General features: G+C 40.3%; 1 protein-coding gene across 12 annotated transcripts in view; it reads left to right on the plus strand.

Annotated features, from left to right (window-relative positions):
* BACH2 (BTB domain and CNC homolog 2) overlaps positions 1-19,495 on the plus strand; it is a 336,154-nt gene that overhangs the window by 261,186 nt on the left and 55,473 nt on the right. For all 12 annotated transcript variants that reach the window (XM_079146715.1, XM_079146712.1, XM_079146710.1 and 9 more), the window contains one exon: positions 357-611. In XM_079146715.1, coding sequence (XP_079002841.1) covers positions 369-611 — 243 coding nt within the window. In that variant the 5' untranslated portion in view covers positions 357-368. The remainder of the gene's footprint in view (positions 1-356; positions 612-19,495) is intronic.

Here is a 19,495-nt window from a genome sequence, read left to right on the forward strand (position 1 = left end):
GTACTCAAATTGGGATTATTTATGTGTGAAAATTCTGTTTCAACTTCCTAACAAAATCAAAACTGCAGCTTTTAAAGTACATGTGTGTTTTAATCATGTTAAGTGTTTTTAAAAGATCTGGCTTTGTACCATAGGGTAAAAGGATACAGTGAGTGTAAAGGTTAAAAGTCAGCCATCGACCTTGACTTTCCAGATGTGCTCCCTGACCTAATTATGCTAACCAAGTTTGAATGTGCTGATGGCAGTACTGCTTCTTTCTGCCAGGCCCATGAGTTGGACCCAGGAACCATGATGCTCTTTCTCGATTCTCTCTGTGACTCTGATAGTGGTGATGACTCAGCCTTTCTTTCTTTCAGGGTGTGAACGGCATGTCTGTGGATGAGAAGCCTGACTCCCCCATGTATGTGTATGAGTCCACAGTCCACTGCACCAACATCCTCCTGGGCCTCAATGACCAGCGGAAAAAGGATATTCTCTGTGACGTGACTCTGATAGTGGAGAGGAAGGAGTTCCGAGCCCACCGGGCTGTGCTGGCTGCGTGCAGTGAATACTTCTGGCAGGCACTGGTTGGACAGACAAAAAATGACTTGGTGGTCAGCTTGCCTGAAGAGGTACAGTAATTTGGTTTATTTGTGTGGTTGTTAAAGGAGGCGGATTGATTATAATTGGCTGAGTAGGAGCTAGAAGGTATAACCTGTGCCACATGGATGTCCAAATCGCCCACACGTTAGGTTTGTGACAAAGCCAGTTTCTGTTTGATACACTTGAAATCTCAGAGGCATAAATCTGAACAGAGCATGTTTCTTTAAGGGAAGTGAACCACACCTGGGGCTCAGTCACTTGTAGTTTCTAGTTCACTTAAACTTCAGATTTTGACTAGTTCCACCTAAGTTTGGTGCAGTCCTAGATGTGGGATCTGAATCAGTGCTATGATTTCTCTTTCAAATGGCTTAAGGATCACTGAATTGCCCTTGAGAATAAGAGAATGAAAGCATTCACAGGGCCTTCCTTGCTTGGAAAAAAATAAAAGCAACCAGTAATTCTCACCATTAACATAGTGAGATTCTAAGAAGTGTAAACTTGCTTTTCTCACCATTTTTGAAAATACCCTACTCAGGTTTCTTAATTATGTCTGTGAGTATAGTCATATCAGTTCTTTGGAAACACCAGTAGCTGGACCTGCTCTGTCCAGAGATGCCATTCCGTTGGATGGCTTGAGCTCTGGAAACTCAAAGGATGGGCTTCACAATAGCAAACTATAACCCTGGTCACCCTCTGAACTGGGTATACTATTCGTCTTCTTCAATCAGCCTGGCTTCCCTTCATTTTTATGGGACGAAGAGTGATACTGTTCTTAGGCTTTGTATTCAGGCCAGTATCATTCCCTGTATACCACCAGCACAGTGTGCAACTGTAGGGTCACCATCAGCAGTTGTGTCTACTGCACAGCTCCTGGTGATACAACTCACATTCATAGTCTTTGCAAATACATCCCTATTCTTGTACCCTGTACCACAAAGCGGCTCTTCACAGCAATCCTAGGAGAAGCCAAACTCCCCATTACTTGTATGTGTAAGTTGCTAGTGATTACAGCTACCATCAAATCCTAAGGCTCACAAACCCAGATGCTTTCAGAGACCTTCCAAATAGTATTAATGAAAGCAGGTTGTGTATAAAAGAGTAGAAAATGATGGAGTGAGCACCTGCTCCATCAAAAGACATTCAGATCCAACATTTAAAGGGTGGGGAACTGGGGTTGTGGCTCAGTGGTAGAATGCTTGCCTAACATGTATGAGACACTGGGTTCAATTCAGAGTGCTGCATATAAATAAATGAATAAAATAAAAGTCCATCAACAACTAAAAATAAAAATAAAAAATAAAAAGATGGGCTGACAATATAGCACAGTGATAGAGCACTTGCCTGACATGGGTGGGGCGCTGAGTTCAATCTCCAGCACTGCAAAAACAAAAAAAGACAAGCAAACAAGATATGGAGGTACACCAGATCCCAGACCCTTGTTAAGCAACACCCGTGTTTATCTGAGGGCAGGAGAGTGGCCAGCTGATAAAAGTGAGAACTGCATAAGCCCTCAGTATGTTCACATTCAAATTCTTTTTATATACTCACTGTAAAATTCTCCATTACCTCTCCTCATGCCACAAGTAAGTAGGCAGCTAGAGAGATAGTAGAAACAAAAGGACAGGTCACTTGAAGACAAAGTAACTGGCACCGGGGTAGGGAGCTGAGCATCCTGTACCGGGTACCATGGGCAGGCTGGAGAATGGTAGCCACGGCATGATTGGGGATTCTGAGCTGGAGTTACCTCATCTGCACAAGCAGGGCACAAGCAGGGTGCCATGAGCATTAGGAGCAAGAATAAATATAAAAGTTTTCAGCACAGTGCCTGTCCCATAATAAGCATTTGCCAAATATTAGGCCCTTTCTTACTTACTCTAACTCCAGAGTCTCTGGAACTGTTTGGAAAACTTCCAATTGTCCAAAATGGTCTTGAGGAAGGAGGTGATGCTTACAGTTCATTTATTATCTGTTACCTTTTGAGAACCATTTCATTTATATGCTTTTTATTGATCTTAAAAAATATTTAGGTGATATTAAGGTATATGTATTAATGAAAGTCATATTTTACATAATTTAGTTTCTCTTCTGTGACTCTGTTGGCCCCACCTGGAGACTCCCTGGACATTGTACCCTACACCCAAGTTAGCACTGGGATCCCAATCTAGTCACTGAATCTCTCTGCTAGCTATCTTACCTTTAAGAACCCCTAAAATTCTGAAGTCCTTGAATTATTTATCAAAATACAATACCAGTGCAGTAAGATGAAAAGGAAATCAGGATATTAATACATATGACATAACCTTAAAGTTTCATTTTAGAACAAATCCTTAATAATTGCTTATTTCCATGGCATTGCCTACTCCTACTTAAAATAAGAGGCACCCTAGGTAGACATCCCACAAAAGTCTGTCTGACTTTTTTGGTTGTATCCCAGGTAAATAAGAGTTGGCTGTGTGTTGATATTCTTGCTTTCCAGCCCTGTGAAAGGACTGTTGTCCCTGCATCATGTATATCCTCCAAACCATTATGGCGTTCTGTTGGCTCCTATTCCTGCAGTCTTGACATTAACCCAAATAGGGATGTGTTGGATTTCTTTCCTTCCTTTCTTCCCTTCCGCTTCCTTCTTTCTCCTCTCCCTCCCCATACACTCTCTCTCCTCCTTTCCTACACGAATCTCTGCTGTCAGTCATCCAGCTCTTAAGTGTCTGAATGCTGGGACGTGCAGACCAGCCCCACTGGCATTTTCTCTGTGGAGCTTTCATTGTTCTGAGGCCTCCTTGGGAGAGCCCTCCTTCTCTGCTCAGCACCTGTCCATGGCCAGTGCACTGGGCATTGTTTTCCTCTGCTGTATGCATACTGAAATGTCCTTGTAGGCTCAGTGAAAATTGTCACACTTTGCTCTGTGAATAACCACAGAATTTGAATTAAGTGGCAAATAAGCAAACATCCCAAATGGTTAGTTTGGAACTAAATAGCATCTGGTTCCCATGATACAAGAAAAAGCAATGAAATAGTTAACCTCACATACTCTTACCACTTTATTCTGATCAACTTCTGGCCTGCCCCCACCCATGTTCCCACTTGCCACACCTCAACACACACCTGCCAGCCAATGCTGTGTCTCAATTTGAGAGTTCTTCCTTGCACTGTGAAACTTCCAAATGTAAACTGGCACCCTCCTGCTCCCGACTTCATTTAGTTTAGGCCAAACCCAGCTCTTACCGAACTACTGTCCAGTCCTGTACTTCTCCCCTGAAATCCTCACTGTTGCTGGGAAGCACCAACAAATGTGAAACCACTCACAGTGCCCACCTTCAGCCTCTAAACTGAAAGGGGAGAGATTAAAAATAGAGGCCTCCTTCTAGAAGTCAAGGAATAATTCAGTTGCTTTTATTTTTTATTTTTTCTCCTCTCTCAAATAGATTGAAAGGTAGACCTGAGACTTATAGGATTTAGGTGTTGGCTCCCCACTGAAAATAGACCCAGATCTGTGTCAGCAAATAATAGGAAATCAGCCATTGTACTTAGTACTTCCGTTGTATAATACAACAGGTCATTTAAATTTTTAACTAGAAATTGTGTTTTGTGCTAAGAGAGAAGAGAAAGTGGTTGATGTGACAGGCACCTCAAGCCGTTCTCCCCCTGCTCATTAGGATTAAAGATGGCTCAGGAGACACATTCTTAGCAAAGGTCATGGACACCATTTCAGGATGGATACCAACCATGCCAGAAGTAGCATCACAGTCATAAAGTTCCATCTCGTGGTGTGTGGAATCAAGGTCAGAAATAGGATGTGCTTCCTTAGAAACTGTGCAGCCACAGAAGGTCTGTCTCCAGCCTGCTCTCAGGAGGCTGCTTGACTCCTTCACCGAATGCTTGGGAAGAGCAGTTGTCAGGGGATTCTCTGCCACCTTCTTTGTCTTATTTCCTATGTCCTTTCATTCTCTAGCAAAGAGGAAGTGTGCAGAGGATGGCTATGGGGTGGAAGTAACTATGGCCCCTGAGGTACAAATATATTTCAGACTTTTGCACTCTCTCTCTCCAGCTTGTGATAAATCTTATTCTTTTCACTACCAAAAAGAGAGAGAAAGAAAGAAAGCTGACCCAGAAGGCTTGGGAAGAAGAGGCCTGTGTTGTCTTCACCACAGGGTGCAATAAAGAATGTTCCTGCAGCAGTGCTGCCAAGTGCGAATGCCAACAAGATTATGGAATCTTCTTGTCTGGAAGTTTTTAGAGGCTATGAAAGCTGTTAATGTCTCTGGGATGGTTTAGGTCCAGTCTTTTAAGAAAGGAATAAGAGTTATGATTATCTTCAGACAGTCCTTTCAGTATGTAATGCTACAGAAGCTATTTAATGCTGCAGTACAGTTTGCCCACAGCTTTCTGAGCCCAGTGTGTCTGCAGGGAAAGGTGGAGGTTTTGAAGAAAACAATGGGTGACATCTTTGGGAAGTGGCATGACCACGGGGATAAAGGCAAAGCATTCATCCACCCTGGAGCACAGTCCTTTTTGACCTCTCCATTCACCACTTAAACAGAACTCTAAGGGAGACACCACCATTCTTTACCAGGATAAGACTAAGGAAATTTATGAAAACTGAGAAACATCAGCCATACAGGAATGGGAAAACCATAATCTGGGCCTTGGCACCACCCGCGTGTAAAGTCTCTAGCAAACTATTCAGTTCCTTTGGGCTTCTGCTTCCTCACTAATTTATTTCTTCATTCATTCAACAGTTTATCAAGGTCCCACCATGTATCAGAAGGTACCATTATGGGTTCTGGCTGAACCTCATTTACATTCCAATGGAGTGAAGGAGAGAGAAATTTAATGAATTCCAAATGTACTCAATTAGATGCCATTGAGGAAAAGAAACAGTAATGGGGGTTAGGAAATGTCAGGATACAGGTATTGGGATTTTAAAATGGGGGGGGGGTCAAGAATGGCTTCTTTGCAGGGGTAACTTCTGGGGAGCATAAGAAGGTGAGGGGGCCAGCCACACTGACAATCTGGAGAAGGAGGGAGCTAGGCAGAGGAACAGCAAAAAAGGGCCCAGATACTGGAGCAGTCTTGGCACATCTGACTCAGTAGCAGAGTGAGCAAGCGGGGAATGGAAAGAGGTGCGTCTGGGAGGAGATGGGGCTGGACTGTGTACCTTGCCAAACACTTGACCTTTACTTGGAATGAGCTGGGAAGCCACCCAAGGATTTCACAGGAGAAGATCATTTTGACTGCTGTGTGAAAATGGATTGAAAGAGGGCAAGGGCAGAATCAGGGAAAACATTGAAGAGGGTAAGACAGTAAACAAGGCATGACGTGATGGCCTCAACCAGGGCCATGATAGTGGAGTGGTCATTAGTGTCAGATTCTCAGTGGCATTTTGAAGGTAGAACTTATGGGGTTTTCTTATGGATTGGGTATAAAGTGGGAGAGAAAGAAAGGAAACAGATAGCTCCAAAGTTTGGGGCTGAGCTGATAGGAAAATTGGAGTTGCCACTAACTGAGATTGGAAAAGATTGGGGGGAGCAGGTTTGTGAGGGAAGGGGTGGGGTAGAGCAGAACTGGGAGTTCTATTTCTTATATATTGCATTTGAGACACCTGTCTGGATTTAAGTAAAGAGGTCTAATGCACTGTTGGATGTGTATGACTGGAACTCATGGGTAAAGCCTAGGCTAGAGTTAGGAGATTTTGTTTACATGTGTGTTTGTTTTGGTACTAAGAATGAACCCAGAGGCACTTCACCACTGAGCTACATCCCTGGTCCTTTTTATTTTTTATTTTGACCCAGGGTCTCACCAAGTTGCTTAGAGCCTCACTAAGTTGTTGAGGCTGGCCTCCAACTTGTGATCCTCCTGCCTCAGCCTTCTGAGATCATAGCCTCCTGTGATTATGGTATGTGCCACTGCAGAGTATCAAGGATATTGGAAGTCATAGACTAGAAACAATCACCAAGGTAGTTAGTGTACATAGAAATGAAAAGAGGTCTTAGGATTGAGCCTTGGGGCTTTCCAGAAATGAGAGGTCAGGAAGATGAAAAAGAGCCATCACAGTATACCAGGAAGAAGCAGTCATTATAGCAGGAGGGAAAGCAAGAAAGTGTAGTGTGCAGTAAACCAAGAAAAGGAAGCATTTTGAGCAGAGAATAATCAGCTGTGTCAAATGATTCTGATAGCTAAATGAAGGCTGAAAACTGACGTCCAGCAATGTCAAGGCCACTGTGATTTCGTTGAGCCCCTTTGGGAAGGCAATAGGGGCAAAAACCAATTCAATTTTGTTTTAGAGAGAATAGAGAAGAATTGGAGAAAATGAATATAGGCTGGGCTTGAGGCTTCTTGAGTTAAAGTAGAGAATTGAGCCAGTAGCTGGAGGGAAATAGTGTCAAGATGTTTCATTTAGCTTTAGTTTTTTGTTTTAAGTAGGAGGAAATTCCAACATATTTGCGCTCTTTGATTATCATTGTTCACCCACACTGTTTTCCTCAATTTGTAATCAGATACGCCATGTGACTAGATCTACCAATGGCATGTGAGATGAACTCATGTGTCACTTCTGGTCTGAAGCAGTTAGAAGCAGATCTGAGTTCTTCATGTTCTTTCCCATTCTTTGGTGACAAAGAATTCCCAAGATGGTTAAGCTGAAGCCCAGATCCCTGAGTCACTTTCGGAGGAAAGTCAGGAAAGAGAGCCATCTAACTCAAATCAGACTGACGTGGTTAAGAAACAAAATTCTACCTTAAGCCATTAACATTTGATGTTTCAGCTGAGCTTGGTGACCTGCACCTGTAGTCCTAGCTACTTGGGAGGCTGAGGTGGGAATATTGCTTGAACAAATAACAAGATCCCATCTCAAAATAAACAAGAATTTGATGTTTTATTTGTTATTACGGTAGAGCCTAACCTATCCTGACTAGTACCTGGGCTCATGGGAAAGTTCTGGGAGAGAGAAAACTAGATGATTTAGGAGACAGAAGTCAATTGGTAAATGAATGTCCTTGAGAGCACAAAGGATCTACCCACCAAGCAGATGGACTTCTCAAGGCACATCCTTATCTGAAAAAGGTAGAATTGGACTGAATGATCCCTGGGTCCTACCCCATGCTATAGGTTTGTAGTCCTTAACTTTGCCAGGTTTCTATGGAAAGGAAAGATAAGAAATCTTGCTTTCCAGGAAGACAGAAAAGATGTTTGTATTAAGAGACAAGGGCAAAGGCTGTGGAAATGGGAGGCAAAGTGTTCAGGAAAGGAAAGAACCATAGGACTCCAGAAGAGAAGCTCAGTTGTGTTGTTTATTTTTGTCACTACTCCCCTAAGTTCTCAGAAAATATCTTGCAGGCATTCACAGGAGTTGGAAGTTAAAATTCTGTAGGACCACTGGGCTATTTGATAACCTAGAACATAAGCAGACTGCAGAAGATGCAGATAGATCATGGCTCCCTAACCATTTGAGAAGGTTTTGGAATTTGGAGAAAATTATTTCACATTTAATGACCTCAATTTCAACATGCATGTGCAGGGAGTAATAATACTAACTCCCAGCTTGACTTGCAGGGCTGCTGTTCAGATTAATGAAACGTGATATGTTCAGCTTCTTGGAAGGATGGTGCTATAGAAACAGTAGGTGTTATTATTCCCATAAAAGGAAAGAACAGTCTTCTCTGATGAAATGGCTCTTACCTCAGAATCCTCATTAAAAGCTGTGGTGCAATTTTCCAAGTTGCATTAGTGAGACTTGGCAGCAGATGAAAAAAAAAAAAAAAAAAAAAAAGCAAATAAATAAGAAGTCAAAATATTCCAGGTAACTACTTGCTGGCAAGTAAAAAGTTTTCAAGTCCTAGAATCATGCTGATAGTTCTGAAATGCCTCAAGGCAGAACTTATTTATAGTAATACAGAGGTGACTTCCAACCCTGAAATCTGGGCCTCAGTCTCAGATGGGGGTGCATTAAAGCAAAGACATGAAAAGGGGAGCAGATTCTATTGTGATTCCATCTCTGAAGGCTGCAGGAGGATGCTGATACTGAGGGAGGGAAATCTAGGGTGAAAATAGCCACGGCAATAGCTAATTTTAAAACTGAGATGCATAAGCTGTTTTCAAACCTCTTACATTTCTTAAATCCTGAGGCCAGTAAGTCCTATTTAAAGAAACTGATGCAGAAATGCATTCCTCTTTTGGCATAGTAGTAGGAGTTGAGTAGACAAAAACCTAAGACGTATCTAAAAATCATTTTAAATGACCTGATTTCAAAGCCAGTTTTAAGGTTTCTTTTCACTAAACCTGTTTATCCCTATTTCATATAAGATGACCACAATAATCAACATTTTATGTGGGTTTATAACAAGGACTTTCACAATAAAGTTGTTTGCATTAAATTTCGTGAAATTAGTTACCAGCATATCTGTGCTTCTTAAAACTCTTCTCTACATATGAACAAAATGTCCCTTACATTTATTTTTTTCTCTACTTCTATGGAGACTCTTAACTATTTCAATTAAAATTAATAATAGCTTTAAAGACAAAGTTCAGAGCTATAAAGTTCCTCACTTGATCAGTAATCATAACTATTATTTTGTCATATTTAATCATAGGACCCAGGTCTTTAACAGGATACTTAATTAAACTGTGAATTCTTGATAAGAAGTTAAATAGTACTTGGGAAGGTTTTTTTTTTTTAATTATTTCATTTCTCATTTAGATTAGCCCCCCTGCCCCCCACCCAAAAAAAAAAAGTGTGATAAAGAGACAACATGGCTATCAGTCAAGGATTTTTGGGTCATGCCAGCACGAGCTTGGCCGCAGGCCATTGTCCAATTAGCCTGGCTTCATGGTTGCAGAGTAATCATGCCATAGATGGTTGAGTCACTCATGATGTAGTGGTACTTTACTTGAGCCAGTACTTCTTAGAATAGGTCTCTTGTTCACTGTTATTACCTGTCCTACTTTGCCAATAAAAGTGCAGGACTATTTAGGCTGAAAGCCAAACGGAAGAGAAACATTGATTATGTATCTCATTTCTCTTTGCTTCCTGAAAACTGAGATTGCAATTAAACAGTGAAAGCATGGTGTGTCTTTTAAGTGAGCTACAAGCAAATACAGTTTCCACACCAAAATTCTCAGAGTTGGGATCCAAGAGCTCCTTTTTATTCTGTCTTTTCTTTGGCAGCTTTAACATTTGACACAAATTTGAGGGTATCAATAAAGTTACCTAATAATCTTAATGGATTCACATTCCATTCAAAAATTTGGAATGTCACCAAACTGCTTTAGGTTTCAACTCTATTGTTGGGGTGTTTGTGACATTTCTGGTGGGTGTGCTATTATAAAAGCAGCCTTTGAAAGAGACCCTACTTATGGTGAGAACACCTGGAATCTTGGTTGGATATGCTGTAAGCCAGGAAATTGATTCAGGAATTTTTTAATAAAATGGATCATACCCAACAAGCCTTAGATTGAAGCTTGATTGTCATTTAAAAAAAAAAAACGTTGTTCTGTTCTTAGAAGCATAAAGTAGAATAAAATCTTGTATACTAATTAGTTAATACCTATATATTTATATTCGTATTTGAGTTCCTAACCAAATCACAGACTAGATAAAGGGTTGATTTGTTTTGCTTTGAGAATTGGTGCAATTAAATAATAGCACTTTTGGCTTCCTAATATCTCGGAAGTGTTCTTTTTTCCCATTAACTTGGTGCATGGAGTAAAATTCATCACTTTGCCACAGACTCCTAAAATATGTTGACAGTCTCTCTAACTGACATTGGCACCACCCCCAAACTAGCTGGTGATGCAGTGAGCCTTACTGTCTGTGATGGACTTCCATGTACAGCCTGGCAAAGGCTGTGTGTGAAAAAGTTAATGCATCCAGCACCCTGGGTGGGAGGCAGCCAGGCCTCCAACGTGAGCACATTTTTTGACTGACTGGCAGCAAAAAGAAATACTGGCAGCTGTTCCCAACCAAGCCAAAAATTTGGCCCAGGGGTGAAAAGAAATACTGGTATCTAGCCAATCAGAGATTCCTGAGTTTAGAAGAAAATCAAAAGAAGGATACAGAAGGTCATAGTTGCAGTCCTCCGGCTTATTAAAGTAACCATTTCATCTTCTTTTTTATAAAAGATAGTATTGAATATCACTGCAGCTCATTTTTGATTTTTTTCTAAACCATCATTTTTATTCCGTTGATTCACTTTTTAATCTTTATATGCAAAACCAAAAGACAGTTTATTCTTCCCGAATGTGTGTACAGAATGACATCATCCTCAAAGGCAGCCAGAGCCGAGTGGAGCAAGGCGGATCTGTGATCAGTGGCCAAACCTGGTGTGTCAAACCATGTTGAGTAGCACAGATCAGAATGACATGATATGTGTGTGTTTCTTTGAAGATCTTTTCATGGTGGAACATGTGCTTAGCATGCACAAAGTCCTGGGTTCAATCTTCAGAGAAAATAAAATATCCGTAGAGGTCTTTCTGATGCTTCAAACTTACCTATCTTGTTTATTATTCTTATCTGATTAATTGCTAAAAACAATAAGGGTAGAGATAACAGAAAAGTTATTAAAAACTCAGGAAAAGGGCCAGGGTCTTGCTGCTGTGTAAAGATGGACACTCTACTACCATGAGAGATGTTTTAATATTTGCATTCTTCTTTCCCGCTGCATGCCTTAGACTATGTGATGATGTCTTTTGTGCCTCTCATATCTGCCAAGTGACTCTGTAGCAGCCCAGGAACTGAATTGTGCCCTCCACATAGAAAGGGGAAAGATTGAAAACACAGAATTCCAAGATTCAGGGAAAAGACCATAGTTTGGGGAAATTCCCAGGATACTAAGGAAAGATCATAGAAGCACAGTTTCTGTAACCCTGGAGATTTTTTGGATGGGTTAAATTCATCAGATTTATAAGATGTTCAGGTAAAGAAATGCAGTGACCTTTCAGAGTTCCAGAACATCTCCATGCCTTGTACTTGAGACTGTTATGGATGTTAACCAGATGTTCTTTTTCGCTGACAATGGGAAGAAATAACATTTCACCTACACAGGGGGGATTTCAGCTAAACTAAAGAAGAATTTTATAACAAGAATTTTAATACAAAATGCTAGACCCTGGAGTAAGGCACCAAAAAATACAGAATTAACTCCAGAGGAGTGTGTGTATGTTCGTGATACTCAGCAGGAGAAGGCCGCTTAAGTGCAATACTTGAGAGAGACAGAAGAATAGACTATGCTTCATAGGTCACATCTTCGGGGAACTAATTCAGAAATGTAAGTGAGACCACTCATTCAAAGGACTCACCAGTAGAGTTGAAGAATTTAGACCTTTAGAAATTAAAGGTGAATAAATCAAAAGCATTGTTGTAGATGCTGTGTTATGTGTGTAGTTGTGCTGCAGAAGTTCAGATAGAGCCCTGGACAGGATATGATCAGGTTACATAGGCCCTGACTACAAAAAAATAAAAATGAGACCAAAGAATGTAGGCTTGACCAGGTAGGCAATAGGAATTTACTAAAATAGTGTGAACCAAACCAGGAAGTGACACGAGAAACAATCTAAGGAATATATGACTAGCAATGGAATGCATGGTGGATGTGAATGGCAAACCACTGCTGAGGGAAAGCACAGTCAGGAGATGTTGTCTGATCCTACTGCAAGCTGAGGAAGGTCTATACCTGGGTGAAGGACTGGGGGAATGATGGCACCTTTTAGAAATACCTGGAAATTAAATGTGGCAGCACTTAGTGAAGAAGAGTCCATCAAGCCTTGATATGTAATTAAGGTGGTGTGAACACAGAGCTGAAGATACAGATCTGAGAAACACCAGCATGTAAGTAATGATGGAAACCACTAGGAATTAATGATCCTTTAAAGAAAAAAGAGGGGCAAAAAGAACAGGAGCTGAACTCTAGCACTCAGACCCCATTGCTGATACCTCCGCAAAGGACAAGATTTGCTCTAAATTACCATTTTTAGTTTTATCTTTATTTTATTTGGGAAATATTTAAGCCCCAACAATTTATCAGGTTGAGGTGCTCCCTAAATTACCTTTTAAGACCTACCCCCAAAGTGATATCATGAGAATCAACTCTTACTTAAGGAGTTGCTAAATTTTCACGTCAAAGCCCTTGCACTCAAGGTCATTAAAATCCAGTGTAACATATTTTTTTGAATGCCATGAACAGATTCAGGCAAAGGTGATCAGTTATAAAACCATTAATGGTAAATGATCAGTGAACATTAGTGTAGTACCAAAATAACTAACACAGACGCAAAATACCACACACACACACACACACACACACACACACACACACACACACACTTTTGTAGTTATAAGGGAAAAGTCAGATCTGTACCTGAGGAACTCAAACAGTCTTCACTAACACATGCAGGGATCAGTCTGCACATCACTCCTAGTGAGGCAACAGGTGTTAGGTGTCTTCTAATCATGAAATGCACACCATCCCTAGTGATGTATTCAGTATGTAACTTAATGATATAAAGCCTTTAGAAATAATTTCCACTTAGAGGAAAATCAAGGATTAGAGGAACAAGCTTAACAATGCCAAGAAGAAGCAATATGTTGGACAAATAACAGAGGGTTTGACATTCTGCAGAACAAATGACTTGATTTCTTCAGCAAGTCAGTGACATAAAAATGGGACTATGCTTAATTAAACAAGATTTAATGGATTTAGATTTCAGATGCAGTGCATGGTCCTGGAGTCATTATTGGTTTGAACAAACCAGTTAACAAGGACTTTTTGGGGGGGGGGCAGCATTGGAGAAATTCAGATATAGTCTGGGTATTAATGAAAGGTGGTGATAATTGGAAAAAGAAGATTGAGGAATCTTCTTTGAGCCCAGTATGCTCTCAGTTTTGTTAAAAATTACAAATGTGAGTGTGTGTGTGTGTGTGTGTGTGTGTGTGTGTGTGCTTGCAACAAAGGAAATCCATAAGGACATGTGCTAAAGTGTTAAATGATGACCTTGAATGATGGAAATGATGAATTTTTTGTTTGTCTGCATTTACTAATGTCCTATAGCATACATTATTGTATTTGTGTAAAAATAACAGGATTATTTGAACAGTTTGGTAATAGAAGGGAAGGAAGGAAGATCACATGAAGTATAGGACATAGAAGTGGCAAAATGAAACTCTGGAGTGTGGCCTTACATGTGGTTTCAGAGTTTCCACGGACCTGGTGGATTCCTTCCTAAAGGCACCAGTGCTCCTGCCACTTCCTGATCCCTTCATCCCGACAGAGCCCTCCATTCTCCTTTATGTGAATGTATGTGGAGGAGACATGATTCAGTCCCTAACAACTCACTAAAAAATAAAATATTTATATAAATACAAGAAGCCCACATGCGCAGTTATCTACATATCTACAAACCATGTAGTCATGAGAAAGGAAAAAGAAGCTGTGAACTTCTTATTATAGGGAATAATTCTCAAGATATATTTTTAAAGGCAAAAACAAGATGCAGAAGTGTATGCACACTACATATGATATACTTCCTTTTGTTCAAGAAAGAAGGGAAAATAATATATATTATATATAAGTATACATGTATGATTTATAAATATATGCATATATACATATAAGCACATTTGCATGTTGTGTAAAAAAAAACAAAAAATAAACCAAAAACTAGTAACAAAATTTACTAGAGAGAAGAAACAGCAAAATTGTTGAGAAGACAGTGAGTCTCTGTACTTTTTAAATTTGTGTTGACTTTTGAATGATTTAAATATTTTATAGTCAAGAGATTGAAATTCAATGTTAGAAGGTGATGATGATAAGCAAACCTGAAAATTTAAAACAAACAGGAAAATGAACTTACTGCATATTAAATTGGCTAATTAACCACACAGAAAAAAAGAATAAGTTAGATTAACTTTTGAGCACAATACCATGACTGGACATCTTCTGTAGGACATTCTTTAAGACAACTGGCCCAATTATTATTATTATTATTATTTTTTTTTTTTTTTTTTTTTTTTTTAGTGCTGGGGATTGAACCCAGGGGTTTGTGAATGCTAGGCAAGAACTCAACCAACTGAGCTATATCCCTAGCCCCTGGCCAAAATCTTTTTTAAAAAAATGTCACTGCCCTGAAAGACAAAATTGTTCTAAATTAAAGATTAATAGAAACAAATACAGTGAATCATCCTCATTGGCTCTCAGATTGAAAAAACGACCCTGTAAAAGACATCCTTAGAGCATTTCAGAGACTAAATGTAGACTATTAGTTTATAATATTGTATCAGCATTAGTTTTGTTGAGTAGGAAAATGATATACTGGTAATATAGAATGTTCTTGTTCTCAGGAGATAAATGGTGAAATATTTAAGGTTGAAATGTCACAATGGCTGCAATTTACTTTTTTGGGAAAAAGTGTGTGTGTGTGTGTGTGTGTAGGTAGATATCAATTGAGGGAAGAGAGCACACAGATTTGCCAAAATTCAGTGATTTAACATGATCTTTCTCCTTCCAACATTCCATATTCACCCAAGGTTTATCCAGATTTAAGGTATGTGGATGTGTGTTTCTTTAATCTTTTCTGTGGATTGAAATTTCAAGATGAAAAAGACAGGAAAAATGAATATGTTTAAATTGATTTTGCCATGAAGGTGCCCATTCATTCAGGAAAGAATGTACTGAGCTGGGTACTGTGGCACATACCTATTGTCTCAGCTACTAGGGAGGCTGAGGCAGGAGGATCACTTGAGCCCAAAAGATTGGGGCCAGCTGAGCAACATAGTGAAACTCCCATCTCAAAAAAAAAAAAAAAAAAAATTCTCTGAGCACCAACTCTGGGCTTAGCTGGATGTTAAAGACTGGGGATATAACTGTGGATAAGACAGAACAAATTGGACTTCTCATGGACCCACATTTAGTGTGGAAGACAAATAGGGAAATGAGATAATTTATTATAAGTGCTAGAAGCAAAAGAAAGCAGGATCTTACAAAAGATAGTAATCAAGGGAGAATTGACATTAAATAGGAAAACCAGGGAACTGAGGCTAAATGACCAAAAGGAGCTACTTATTCATTCACCAAATTTGCGCTGAGTACCAATGTGCTCAACGTAGGGGATGTAACAGTGAACTAAATGGACAGAACTCTGCCTTCCCAGAGTTTATGCCCCATTAGGAGGACAGACGTTAAACAGGAATACGTAAGTTGGTGATAAGTGCCACAGAAGAAAATAATCAGGAAGGAGAGTAATGAGTGAGCAGAGTTGATGTTTTAAATACAATAGTTAGGAGAGGGTTCATGGTGAAGATGTGGAGGGATTAGAGTTGGGGTGTTGGGAGAAGACAGATTGTGCTGAGCCTGAGAGGCCAGTTTGATGGCTTTTATTAGAGAATTGGGGATCTTTTGGAGGGTACCGAATAAAACAGTGACATAATATAATTTATCTTTTCCAATGATAGCTCTAGATGCTGAGTTGAGAAGAGGCTCCAAAGCGTCAAGGGTGAAAGTAGGGATACTTGTGAAGCATCTCCTTCATTAATCCAGGAGAGAAGTAGTTTGCACAGGGGTGGTAACGGGGAAAAAATACAGAGGTTTGGATCCCAACTCTGTTTTGAAGGAGAAGCTGCCAGAATTTCCTTCTGACTGATGTTAGAGAAAGAAAAGAATTCAGGATGATTGTGGTTTGGAGGCCGAAGGACCTGAAAGATGAAGTTTCCATTAACTGAAGTGGGGAAGACTGCTTGAGGGCAGGGCTGTGAGAAGAGAGGAGGGTCTGACAGGTAGGTGACCAGATGAGTAGTTGACCAGCAGAAGCAAAAAAAGGGATCTGGTGGAGGAAAGGGCCAAAGATGAGGTTTTGCTGAGAACTTCACAGTAGGCTTATATAAAGCTAATTAGAAAGCTCTTGTAAAAATATTTTTAGTGTTATTATTTACAAATTAACCTTTTGGTAAATTGAAGTCTATCGGCTCAGATGAAAAAGTTAACTACCAATTTGCACAAACTTTTTCCTCTCCAGGTCTAGCTTCCCACATGGAGCTGTGGGAGGCTTCCCTTGTTCTTGGTGCTGGATGGAAATTTCGGTGGGAAAGGGGAAATTGGAGGAGGAGATGTGGCCGTATTCACAATGACACATGAGGTGGCGTTGGTGAGAAGGGCCCTGCAAGGTTCAGCCAGAGTGTAACAGTGGTTCCCAGACATTTTTTGCCAGTGACCTCTTTGACGTGTCACTAAATTTCACAGACTGCCTTTCATTTTCGAAGCCAAATTTCCCTTCATTCTATGCCCCACGCATAAGTCCATCGGGGACACACATTCTAAGCATATTTGGTTCCTCAAGAGCAGGCTCTGGCAGCATTGAGACTATTCATTCACATTCCATTGCCTCTTCTGCTCTCCCTCCAAGATTCCAACAGAGACTGCTCTTAAAATAATGCCGACTTATTTATTCAGATTCTTCCTCCCCCAAAGAGATGCTGAAGACTTTTCATGAGAATTCTTTAAGAACTGCTGAGGTTCTATGGACTTCAGAGAGAGTGCATATAGAATAGAGACTGTTAACAACTTGGGCCCTCATTATATGTTTATGGCTAGAGATGATGCAGATTCCACTCTGCAGTTGGAATGTGTCCTGCCAAGGACAGTCCAGCTCAAGAACACATCCGAGGGGCCCTCCCTTTCTGGCCAGGAAAAAGGGAATTGGAGCTGGAGATGTGGCCCTATTCCCAGTGACATGTGAGGTGGATTTGCCTTCTCCCTGCTCTTTAAACTCCCTCTTCCCATCTTCTTGTGTTTATTTTTTTTTAAACCATATGAGTGAGATAAGCCAGTTTCAAAAAGACAACTACTATGTGATTCCGATTATATGAAGTAGGTAAAGTAGTAAAATTTATACAAACAGGAAGCGGAATGGTAGTTACCAAGGAATTGAAGGGAGAGGAGCTGTGCTCATTAGGTCTAGAGTTTCAGATTTCCAAGGTGAAAGGTTCTACAGATCTGTTTCATAACAGTGTGAATACATTTAACACTACTGAACTCTATACATTTTTAGGTCAAATTAAAGATTTCTGAAAAGACCATGATTGCTTTAACCATCTCAGGCTTTTTCTCCTTGGCCCATCTTGTAGAAGAACTAGGGGGCTAGCCTCTGTCCAGTTTGGCCATCTATGATCAGAGGCCAGAGTTGAAAGAAGGTACCTCCACTGCCAACTGTGCATTGGAAAACTTTCTTCACCTCAAATTTATGTCTAGAGTTTAAATTAGGACCATTTATGAGCTATCAAAGTGTCAGACGTGGGAGGTCTACCTCCAAAATTCCAACCCAGTGTCAAGTGCTAACTAGCCATTGGCACAGAAAACAGATGGCAAAGAATAGAGGGCCACCAGAAACTAGGAAGTCCTATCCCTTCAGGAGGCTCTTTCTTGCCTCCTCCATGTTCTGTCCTAATTTTTACTTATTCTTGGTAAATTATAGATGTGTATTGAATATCCACCATGAGTAAATTGTAGTAACTTGTTGCCATGTTTTAGAGCATGTCTTTCACTCTCATCTAGCTTAATTCATTGCCTCACATCCTCCCTCTTTTCTACTTATAATCAGATCTGGTTTTCTTTTCCACTCATTAGGAAAGATTTCAAGATTACCTGCTTCCATCCTAAAACCTGTCCAAGAGATTATTAAGGAGGAAAGGCTTTGGGCTATTTTCTCCTGCCATTTTAAGGTGTATCAAATGTCAGGGTGTGTACAACATTTATGATATTTTTAAATGGTTCAGTCATTATGTCAAGCCCAAGAAAATACAAGATGGGGCATGCTGCTATCCATTCAAACAAACTGCAGGACTGTGGGACTGACTGCACCTGCTCACCTGACAGGTCTCAATAGAAAGGGTTTACTTGTTGAGGAAGGGAAACCAAAGCCTGGCAATATTGCCTGTATAAATGTCGTGACAGTCAGACTACTGAGTCTGCATTTGTTCAATTTCAAGTTTCTGCAATTGCACAGTGGAATTTTTGTTGAATAGGAATGATGGCCTTTGAAAACTTACACACTTAAGAAATCATTGGCTCCTTTATTTTCTTAGTACTGCCTCCCATTACATCCTATCAAGGCTCCAGTGTACTCTGCAAATAGTTCATGATCTCAGCAGACTGGTTAGACTAGGTCAGCACTCCAATATAAAGAAACTTGAAGAAGGTGTCTTTCATAGGGGTAGAGGAGACTTAGGGAAGTTCAAGAGAGATCTGTTTATTTTGCCAACTCACAAGCTCATTTATTTTGCCAGTGATATTCAGAGTAAATGAAAATATCAACCTTGTCTCTCTCTCTCTCTGTTGTTTGTATAACAAATGTTCAAGAAACTATAGTACCTCTCAGGTTATTATCATATGAGGTGAGGAGCACCAAGGATTGGAGGTTAAAAAAATAAGACATGTTAGTGTGGGATCTCCTGTCCAGTTTGGAATCCTTTTGTAATGATAACACATGTGACTCATCTGCTTGAATCCTTGCAACAATGGGGAACTCACCTCCTCTCAAGAACTCCTTCCATTTTGTGCAATTATGAATTCTAGAAAGTTCGTCTTGATTTGTAGAGGGAATCTTCCTTAAATTTTCAGTTGTGATCCTATTTATGTCCTCTGGAATGGAAGAGAACAAATCTGATAGCCTTTGCTCCCTGGAGGAAACGCTCATGTGGATCCCCAGAAGTCTCCCTTTCTCAGGAGTCAATCCCCCCGTCCCACATGCCACCTGGGATACAGATTCAATGATCATCATGATCCTCTGGTCTGGCCTACTCATGACACACAGCACTGGGACGAAATACAAGGGTCTCAATGTGAACTGAACAGCAAAAAGTAGGGTGAAACTATGACCTGCCGTCTCTGCATTGTACATCTCTCAAAGTAGCCCAGGATCGTGTTGTTTCCTAGCA

This window comes from Sciurus vulgaris (genome assembly GCF_902686455.1).
Source record: "Sciurus vulgaris genome assembly, chromosome: 7".
NCBI lineage: Eukaryota > Metazoa > Chordata > Mammalia > Rodentia > Sciuridae > Sciurus > Sciurus vulgaris.